The 10,401-nt window shown below is 59.9% G+C and overlaps 1 protein-coding gene across 1 annotated transcript in view; it reads left to right on the top strand.

Moving 5' to 3' along the window:
- The first annotated feature begins 465 nt into the window (after positions 1 to 465).
- The window catches only part of SAMD11 (sterile alpha motif domain containing 11), a 19,852-nt gene continuing 9,916 nt past the window's right edge, over positions 466 to 10,401 (top strand). Inside the window, exons 1-4 of the mRNA XM_077763957.1 lie at positions 466 to 982; positions 2,076 to 2,167; positions 6,102 to 6,283; positions 7,657 to 7,707. Of these exons, the coding sequence (XP_077620083.1) occupies positions 466 to 982; positions 2,076 to 2,167; positions 6,102 to 6,283; positions 7,657 to 7,707 (842 nt within the window). The remainder of the gene's footprint in view (positions 983 to 2,075; positions 2,168 to 6,101; positions 6,284 to 7,656; positions 7,708 to 10,401) is intronic.

Raw genomic sequence — 10,401 nt, 5'->3', positions numbered from 1 at the left:
TCATTGAGATGATCAAGTGAACTAAGGCGTGTAAAGTGCATAGTAAGGTGGCAATAACTGACAGAATTGTTGTCGTTGTTATTCACAGAGCATGAAGCCTCCCCAGTACATTTGCTGAGGCCACACACCACAAACCCACAGCCTCACACCCTGCAAATGCAGAGACCACCCACGCCCGACAGTAGTGCCCACCACCCACCGCTGCTGTGCAAACACTCCTACCCAGAGCCGCCACGCAAGCAGGTGGTCCCAGATCACCGATCCTTCCTGCGCTAGGAGCCCACTCCGGGTCCTGGGCCCGCCCCCTCCCCACGTGCAGTCCGGGACTCCAGCGGCGCCCAGTGACTTCCTCAACAACGGCGCGATGCGAGCGCGCAGCTTCTCGCTAGCAGACGCCCCTTCGCACACCGGGACTCCCTTTCNCTCCGGCGGCGGAGAGCCAGGCTACGGGGCCGCCGGCCCGCCATGCCGGCGGTCAAGAAGGAGCTCCCAGGCCGCGAAGACCTGGCCCTGGCTCTGGCCACCTTCCATCCGACCCTGGCCGCACTGCCTCTGCCGCCGCTCCCAGGCTACCTGACACCACTGGCAGCCGCGGCCGCGCTGCCCCCGGCCGCCTCGCTCCCCGCCGCGACCGCCGGCTACGAGGCGCTGCTGGCTCCGTCACTTCGCTCCCCGCGCGCCTACCTGAGCCTGCACGAGGCCGCCCCGTACCTCCACCTGCCCCGGGACCCTCTGGCCCTCGAGCGCTTCTCGGCCACCGCGGCCCCAGCACCGGATTTCCAGCCGCTGCTCGACAACGGCGAGCCGTGCATCGAGGTGGAGTGCGGCGCCAACCGCGCGCTGCTTTACGTGCGCAAACTCTGCCAGGGCAGCAAGGGTCCGTCCATCCGCCACCGCGGGGAGTGGCTCACACCCAACGAGTTCCAGTTCGTCAGCGGCCGAGAGACGGCCAAGGACTGGAAGCGCAGCATCCGCCACAAAGGTGCGGCCGCGGTGGGGGCGCGGGCCGCTACCGTCCCTCCCCTGCGCTCCCCGAGGACCCCTGAGTCCGGACCCCCTCATTCTGCCACCGGGGAGACTCCCTCTCCGCCCAGAGAGGGCGCTNCTTGGTGGACCCAGGCAGAGCGCCCTCGGCCTCCACCGCCACCCAGCTTGGGCCGCGGTGCCCTGGGCTCCCGGCTGCACCCGAGCCGACCCCTCCTCCCACTCGGAAGGTCTCTGCGGGATCCCTGGGCATTGCGGCTCAGGGGAAGTTTACGGGAACTCGGGAGACTGCGGGAGGCCGGCTGGGCGGGACCCACTTCCCTCCCGGGTCGGCGAGCCACCCGGTTCTGGCGGNACACACATGCGGCCGGGCTGCGGGCGGGAGCTGGTGGAGGGGACGCGAAGGTGTGTGAGCGGCGCAGGCAGGTGGGGGCCGCGGGGCCGCGCGTCGGGGCGGGGGCGCGCGCGGAGCTGGAAAGGCAGCTGGGCTGGAGGCAGCCTGCTTGGAGCGTTCAGGAGTCTGGCTCCGAGGGCGTGAGGTGTGCGGGCGCCCGAGAAGGGAAGCAGGGGAGGCGCGGTGAGCTCCAGGCTCGGGAGTCGGGGGTCGTTAGAAAGTTAGGGACCGGGTGGCGCTGGGTTTTGGGGTTCGTGGCTCAGCTGTGGCTGCCCTCTTCCCGCCGCGGGGTCAGGCTTAGTCCCGGGTCCTGGCGGTGCCGTTCACCTGCGTGAAGGATCGACCTTCTCGGGCCCCGTTCCCAGTTCCCGCAGACCGGCTTGGAGAGGGTAGAGCGCGGGAGGGGAGACACAGTGCGGGGGGCGAGGGGAGGAGGCCGCCCTTGGTCGGGGGAGGGCGCTCGCCCGGAACTGGAGTTTCTGAGCTCTGCAGATCCCCGTGGCGTCCGCGAGGGTGGGGTGGGCGGCAGGGCCCGGTGGTGGGTTCGGAAGTGGGACTGAGGTGGTTGTTCAGACGCGCGCAGGGAGGGGGAACCGGCCTTGCAGCTGACTGTGCCCCGAAAGCGTGCCCGCGTGCGCTGGCTCTTCCTGTGCCCAGCCCTGCTCTCTCACTGGTCCTGCCTTGGCTCTCCTTACAGGAAAAAGTCTGAAGACGCTTATGTCCAAGGGGATTCTGCAGGTGCACCCTCCTATCTGCGACTGTCCGGGCTGTCGAATATCCTCCCCGGTGGTGAGATGTGGGAGAAAAGTTGGGGCTTTGGGGTCTTCTTCTCCCCTGCGGAGCTTGTACCTGTTTTCTAGGATCCAGAGTCCTAACCCCAACCCTGCCTGGGTGCAGGAGGGAGCCCCTGAAGAGCAAACAAGGGAGACTTTGCTTTGGGTGGGTACCCTGGGGGAGCCCTCTCCCCTTTGGATGCAGGGCCTGATCATGCCTATCTTGGAGCCACTTGAATCCTAGAAGCTGCTTCACTTGAGGTCCTGGGGACAGCCCAGGGTGTGAAGGTCTCCTCCCTGGACAGTGTGATCCAAATGTGGTCTGGGGACCCTGCCTTGTCACATGTTGGGGGGGGGTCCACTGTGTCATCTGACTCAGGCTAGGAGAGAGGCTGGTCCCAGGGTAACACTTGTTCTCAGATGTGACAGTGTTGACTGGCCTGGATGTGCATTCTGGGGTGGTTACAGCTTAGCTGTGACTACCCTGTGTCTCCGGGATGCCAAGTGCTAGACCTCTGCTGGACAAGGCTCTGGATGTGCAAGAGAACCTGAGGATAGAACCCAGTTAGGGGCAGAATCTGAGCAGTGAAGGCCATTAGTGTCAAGAACTGGGGTTGGAGGCCGATGTGGGGCCCCCAACCCAGTGCAGACATATACTGACTCTCTCATTGGTCTAGGGGAGCAGCAGAGATTGGGGTGCCGTGCCTGCCCCTGAAGCACTGTCTTCCATATCACATGTCCCCCAGGCAGCAATAGTTGGAGGATTGATCTGAAGAGGAAATTGTTTCTTGGGAGGAACCAGTTTTGAGCTGCTGGGGAAGAGCCCATTAGGGCTCTGGCTCCTGGCGGTGGTTAGGGTTTTGCTGCTAATCCTGGCACCATCAGCAGCACCCTCTCACGGGAAGGGCTGAGAGAGGACCCAAGACACCACCTTCAGCTTCTTTACTTTAGACTGGAAGGTGGAAGGAGGAAGGGACGCCTTGGTGTCCTTGTGGACCCTGGAGGTAGGTGAGCTGGGGAAGCTGGGAAGCCACAGACACATCTGTGAAGACAGACACCAGATCAGACACACAAGTTGGACAGGGGAAGAGGTTACAGCCACGCCTCACCTGCGTACCTACCCCACACACCTGCCTGACGTGGGCTTGTCACCAGAGTATGTGTGCTCAGGCAGCCCACCTCCTGCCCACGGCCATGCTACCTGCCTGCTGCGAGAAGGTGAGTTCCCTCTCCACATATGCACCTTTTCAAGCAGCTGGTACTGGAGGAGAGTCCTCTGGGCACCTTCCAGGCTGGCCAAGTTTCTCTTTGGGTCAGAGGGGCCCAGCTTCTCCCAACCCACCCTTCCAGAGGCTTCTCACAAGAGTGTGGGGTACAGGTGGCCTGAGCCCAGTATCAGTTTCCCCAGGACACTGCTTGGGTTGCGGGCAGGGTGGGTGGGTAGGTCAGACAGGGATGAGGCCACAGCCTAGGTCCGCCTACTTATCTGGGGCTCCCAGGTCGCTGCCCTACAGGAGGGATGCCTCAGACCTGGGCCTGCCCCTCCTGAGCCTGGCCCCTCCAAGGCCTATCGCTGTACGCCACCCTTAGGAAGGAGCTCCACAGACCCCTTGTCTTTCCAGCCCCCACCTTTGCCACGTAGAGATTGCCTTCCTCCATCCCCCACAGCCAGGTCAAAAGCTGTGCACGCACTTCACAGTCACAGATACTCCAGGGGCAGAGCATGGGTGTGCATGTGGCGCAGGGATCATGCGGTCATGCAAGCTGGCTTTCGTGTACCCACCCTTGCACTCTGAGGAGCCGGTGCCTGACTAGGGGCAGAGGCTTGGCACCCAGCTTTCAAATCTGGGCTGCTCAGCAAGGGCTGAGGTCTTGGGTGTGCACGGGAGGCAAGTACGTCCCCTGTCTTTGGCTGGGGTCAGGACTGCCCATCCTGGTCCCTCTTCCACAGCTGCCCTTTCACAGGAGACACCCCAGGCCAGCATAACTGGTCAGGCTTCATCCCAAGTGGCAGTCTTAGAGTTCTCCTTTCCCTCTCCTTTTCCTCTCCTACAGATGAGAAGCAGAGGGAAATGCATGTCCTTTTCTTCTTGAGAGAATAGTTTAATTAAAGCAGAAAGGAGAGGGGGTCCTGGTGCTTGGGCTATAATAGGTTAGAGAAGGGCAGAGCTGAGTGCGACTTCCCAGCATGCACACTTCAGACAGGCCAGGGGCTGTTGAAAACACTCCCCCTGAAGCCCACTGGCTGGCACAGAGAGGCACAGGGACCAGACAGACAGTCACACCTACAGCCTCACCCACTCTCCACTATTGCCAATAGAGCACGGGGCCAAGGCCAGGGTCTCAGAAGGGGCCACAAAGCAGGCCCTTTCATCTTTCAGGCCTAACCCTCAGACTCCATTGCCCACCCCGCCCCAGGGCTATCCTGTGTACCTCACTGAGTGTGATGCAGGGAGGAACACGGCGGGTGTCCCCAATGGATTCGTAAGGGCAAGAATGGGGGAGACTGGCTCCTGGAGTCTGGGGGGGGCGGGCTTGGGGGTTGGGGGGCAGTGATGGGGGGAGAAGACTAGGGCTCCCTGGTGCTCTTGGCACCACCGCCCAGATCTGGAGCTTGGGCGGCTGGGTCTGAAGGGACCCTTACTCTGGAGGCCAGGACTACTGTGGTGGTTGCACAGCTGTCCATTAGGTCCAGGATGACACTGGCGAGGCAAGACCCTCCACACCTTCCTCCTCAGGCTCATGGGCTTGGTGGCCTCGTCCTGGCAACAGGGAAAGGGTGTCTGAGGAGGCTTCGGTAACTGAAAAGATGCGAATTAGATAATCCCAAGGTCCCTGCCGCCTCCCTGAAACAGCAACCTGTTATTAAATAAGAAAAGGCTTCCTGCCCACCAAAAAATAATCAATAACTTTTTTCTTCCACTGGGGCAGCAGGGCCTCTGACACTGGAGGGAGCCGTGGTGTAGAGGGACCTTGCCTGTCACACGAGTGAGGGGTGTGTACCCACTGGTGTGTGAACATGCTCTGAGCATGGACAAGCTGCGTGTGGAATGCTCTCCACGACTGCGCACAGGACACGCCTTCCTGCCCTGGTCTAGCACGCAGCACACACATGCATTCCACACGCTCACGACAGAAGTCCAGGGAGGGGAGAAGTAGGTGTTGTAAAAGAAACTGAATCTCTGTTTCTGACCCAGAGGGTGGGCCCCGAGTGGGTCCACAGGTCTGGGCTAGTAAGGGCTCCCCACCAGGTGACCTGTGAACCCCAGGACTACAGTTTGCAAGGAGTCAGCAGGCTCAGGCCCCAGACTCGGGCTTCACACCACCCCTGAGCTGGACCTTGCATGGCTCTCAGAACAGAAAAAGGACTTGGCATCGGTGGGGGGTTCACCCAGGAGCTGTGTGGGATTGTCTGGCGAACAAATGCAGACAGTGGTTACCGCACGTTGAACAAGCGACAGAACACAGACCTGCTGCGTTGTGTGGGTGCTCACGGCCTCTTAGGGCTCCCGGGAGCCAGGAGAGCTGGGGCTGGCCTCCAGGTGGACATCCCTGCACTCAGGGTGATCGCCTGTGGAGGGAGCTGGGCTGGAGTATGGAGTCTGGACAAGGCAGTGTCCTGAGCAGCCTGGCCAGGGCCCGCAGCCCTTCGCTTCACCCCTCTCCAGGATGGCATGGAGCAAGGAAGGTGGTCTGTGGAGGGGCCGCTGACCCAGGCCTCATCTCTGCTCTCGTCTTTGCCTCTGGCCACTGGGGCTCATGTGGACCCTGGGGCCTGTACTGCAGGCTAGAAGCACCTTTGCAGGGCCAGTGATGGTCCCCATTTGATGCTCCGTGGTTGCTCTTCTGTCACCCAGGCCCTGCCCGGAGGTTGGGCCTGGGGTGCAAGCTACCCAGGAGGCTGAGGGTCCCGTGTCAGCCTAACCTTCCTCCCCTCCCTCCCTGCCCAGAACCGGGGGCGGCTGGCAGACAAGAGGACGGTTGCCCTCCCCACCGCACGGGTCCTGAAGAAGGAGCTGACCCCCAGCTTCCTGGCCAGCGATGGTGACGGCGACGGGAATGGCCTGGCCTGTGGGCGGCGGCCAGGCTTGAAGCAGGAGGGAACCCCACCTGTCCGTATCATGAAGAGAAGGTACTTTTACCGACGGCCGGGTGGGAAGGCGCACAGGCTCTGGCTGTGGTGCTGTGGAGGGACATCGAGGCTGGGGCCTCCCGGCAGCTGAAGGCCAGGCCGGGTGAGGGCCCTTTGCCCGCAAGACAGGGGCCAGTTTCGATTTTCATGTCTTGCTATCTGCTGAACCCCTCCATGCCGCAGGACCATAGTGAGAACCCACTCTGCCCCCACTCAGAGGGAGGGGGTCGACGTGGTTCTGTGTGAGGAAAGGAGGAGGCTGGGTCAGGGGCTCTAGAGGGAGGGCAGTCACGGAGACCCGGGAAGGGATGGCCTGGCGCCACCACAGCTGGATGGCGAGGAGGGAGCCGAGCAGACCCTCTCTGGGAGCAGCCCCTGACGCACCCGTGCTCATTCTCCTTGGCAGGCAGCAGCTCTCCTGGCTTCTCACCGTCCCTTCCCGGCTTAGGGTCACTCTTCCTGACTTCCCACCCTCTCCCCTCCTGACAGGCACCTCCCTCTGTCCACTCAGCTCTTCATCCATCCATCCATCCATCTGTCATCTGTCCATCCGTCTGTCTGTCCATCCAGCACAAGTCACACATCCCCAGAGTCTCAAGGCCTTTTCTCTTCTCACCTAGTCTTTTAACATGTTCCAGTTTCTCCTACCTTCAAATAACCCTCCCAGCCCCCCAACAGCCCCACCCCCCAGCCCCCAGACCCCCACTTGCTAAGCTGACACACCCACACAGGCTTCCGACCACCCTCCCTCAGCCCGAGGGTCTTTCTGGGAACACTGCTGTGGGTGAGGGCATAGGCACAGGGCAGAGCTGTTTCCTCACGTGACCTGTCGTTCTGGCATCCCTCCTACCTACGATGTGTGCTGGTCACTTTCAGGAGGCAGACTGGTGGCACCTGGGACCCAGGCAGCTGCACCCACCTGGGCTGACACTGGACCATTGGTGCTAGTGGCAGCCATGGCCCTTGCTCCGTGCCCTAGTGCCAGCCTGGCCGAAGCAGCTCTAACGACAAGCAATTTGGGTTCAGTCATATGGCTCCTGGGCAGAAGAAGCCTCAGCCCACCCTGCCCCCTCAGCACAACGTGGCGGCTCTTCTGGGTTCAGTGCACCAAGGGGCAGAGATATGGCAGCCTTGATTCCGTCCTTCCCAATTTCCTTGTCTCATGAGACCAGGAATTGGCTCCTACCCTATGGTTCTGTCCAGCCACCGGCTGGGTGAGCTGGTACCAGAAGCCACAGGAGACAAAGCTGAGCCAGCCCAGTTCCCTTGGGGCCAGTGCTCTGGGGCAGGTGAGGGCCATGCCACGCCCATCTCCCGGTGTTCAGGTGCTAGTTCCTGGAGGCCGCTTTGACCCTCTGCTTCTCTCCTTGCAGAGTCCACACCCACTGGGACGTGAACATCTCCTTCCGAGAGACGTCCTGCAGGTAGGGTCCGGGTCTGGGCCAGGCTGTACATGGGCAGGATGGAGCCTTGTTGCTCTATTTCCCCCGGGTCTGCTCTCTAGCCTCCCTCCCTCCCTTCCCTCCTTACTCTGTGGTCTGTCTGTCAACTTGTGCCCAGGCCTTGACAGCAGCACAGGTGTGGGTTCTGGGCAGCCCAGTCCTGGAGCCAGAATGCACTCCCCCTCCCACATGAGACTGGCCATTTGAGTCCATCTGCCCAAAGATGAGGCCATGACCTCTCCCTGTCACCCTCCCAAAGACCCACCTGGAGGTGAGAATGGTGATGTGTGCATGAGATCTTATAGGATGCATAGGCATTTACTAGGGAAAGAGGAAGTCCGCAAAGATATGAAAGAAAAAGGGAAGGGGATGTGTGGGATGGGAGGTGTTTTGGGGGCAGTTGGCAGGTCTGACTCAATTGAATGCTAAAGAACTTTGGATGCTGAGCCTGTAGGGTCCTCCAAGCAGCAAGAAGCCACCAAAAGTTCTTGAGCAGAGGAGTGACAGAGTGTTTTGATGGGGTCCTTCTTATAGAGGCCCTGCCCAGGAGGCTGGAGGTTTGCCCCAGTACACGGCGCTTGAGGCTGTGGAAGCATGATGGAGGGCAGGGGGGCTGTAAACCCAAGACTTGGTACAGAGAGAAAATGAGAGGACCTGATGAGGAGGTTGGGGGGCATGGAGAAGGCCCAACTTCCAGGTTCCAGAGGGCCAGAGGATGGTCAGTCTGTGGATGAAGCCCAGGCTGAGGTTTCTGGTTGTGGAGTCAGGTCTTACCATGGGGTTTCCAAGGAGGGCAGAGGAAGGGGCCAACCCATCAGGTTAGGAGCTTGCCCTCCCCACTCCCAGGGTGGCCCTGTGCCGTATGTGTTCTTATTTACATCTCTGAAAATGTTTGGGTCCTAGAGCTGAATTACAATAAAAACATCTTCAAACTTATTTCCACCTCATTCTGGAGTTGCCCACTCAACTGATCATTTTTATGAACCATCATGAACATTGATGACATTTTATGAGCCTTTTACTTGGGAAGCTACAGGATAAATTTGTCAGTGAAGCTTATAGGGAACCCAAGGGAGGTTCCTGCATTCCTAGAATGACTCCTCCTGCCTGCAGCCCCCTCCTCACTCACCCCTGGCCTTGTAAAGTGAGAGAAGGTCCCAGGTGACCAAACACAGGGGGCCCGTGGTAAGAGGCCAAGTCCAAGTGCATATGGGCTCCTTCACTCTTGCACAGGCCCTAGAGGTGGCTGGGATGACTTTCTGGATTTTACCAGTGGTGAGATTGCAGTTTTGGGGCAGAGGCATAGCATGGTCAAGAGGACTTAGGGCCCATCTGCCCATCCGCCCCCTGCCTGCTGATGCAGCACCTCGGCATCTGGCCAGGCACACAGCCCAGCTGCCCTTACACTGCCCCCACCCCAGCTCTGTCTTTGTCTCTTCCTGGCTCCTTTTGGCCCTGTCCATCTGTCCTTCATCTCTAGTCTCCTGTCTATTCTCTAGGCTCTGTCCCTTCATCTCTCTGCTATTCTCATCCTTTCTGTCTCTACATCCGTCCATTTGATAGTGCCTGTCTGTTCATATGTCCTCATCTCTTACTCTCCATTTGTCTGTCTGTCTCCATTCATTGGTCTTCATCTGTGTGTTCATCCATCTGTCCATCAGTTCCATCCACTGGCCCACCTGCCTGCTTAAAACTCCCACTTCAGTGGCCATGCACCCCAGGCAGCAGGCAGGAGATATGGTCCCTGCCCTCCTGAGGCCCCTGAATTGGCTAGGAAATGAGCAAGGACTTGACAATATGACAGTCGCCGAGGGAGCCTGGAGGAGCCCAGGGTGCCCCTTAGAGGGAGGTTGGGTCCAAGGCGCCGGACCCTTCTCCCTCACCCTCGTGGCATACCCTCCTCCATGTAGCCCTTCTGTCACATGGGCTCTCCCTCCTCACCTGACACACAGCTCCCTCCACTCCTCGGTGCCACAGAGAGCCTCCCAAGTCCCTCAGGGGCTTTGTCCCTTGTGCACAGCAGGATGCAGAGGGTGTTTTCATGGCCATGGGAACTTCATACTTGGGAGGCCAAACGCAAGGTTTATGCATTTTCACCCTGGCGTTTCTTTGTAGTTCTTTATATAAAACCTGGCATAATTGGTTGAGTGAGTGGTCAGATGGCTGAACGTTTTCCAGGGCCAGGCCAGGCTGTCTTGGGGCCTACGGAATAAACCCCCAAGGCAGAGAGCAGGGGTGTGGTGGGTGGCAGTGTTCTGATTCCCACTAGGTCTCACTTCCATGGTGCCCCAGCACCACTTGAGTGCCTGAAAAACCGACCTGTGGAGTGAAAGAGCTGATGGCCATGGTGGTTGGGGGCGGTGGGGGTACAGTCCCAGGTCCCTGTGTGGCATGAACTGGACTAAGGGTTCATGGGGAACAAATTGATGGGCCCTGTCCTCACCCACCCAGTCTGCCGGGAGCTGGTTCACTTCCTGTAGGAGCTCTGGGGATACCAGAATTGGATCCCCTCAGGGAAGCACTTGCAGGCAGTCTCTAGACACCCCTCCCCCCCAGTGCTGAGGACAGCAGTTCTCTCCTCAACACCTTCGCATCAATGAGGATGATGGAGGGATGAGAATTGCTGCCAATTAATCCCATAAAGTACTTACCCCACCCCACCTGCACTCCTGTGGG

Source organism: Crocuta crocuta, unplaced genomic scaffold (genome assembly GCF_008692635.1).
Source record: "Crocuta crocuta isolate KB4526 unplaced genomic scaffold, BGI_CrCroc_1.0 scaffold13, whole genome shotgun sequence".
NCBI classification, from domain to species: domain Eukaryota; kingdom Metazoa; phylum Chordata; class Mammalia; order Carnivora; family Hyaenidae; genus Crocuta; species Crocuta crocuta.
This window is presented reverse-complemented; position numbering and strand designations above follow the sequence as displayed.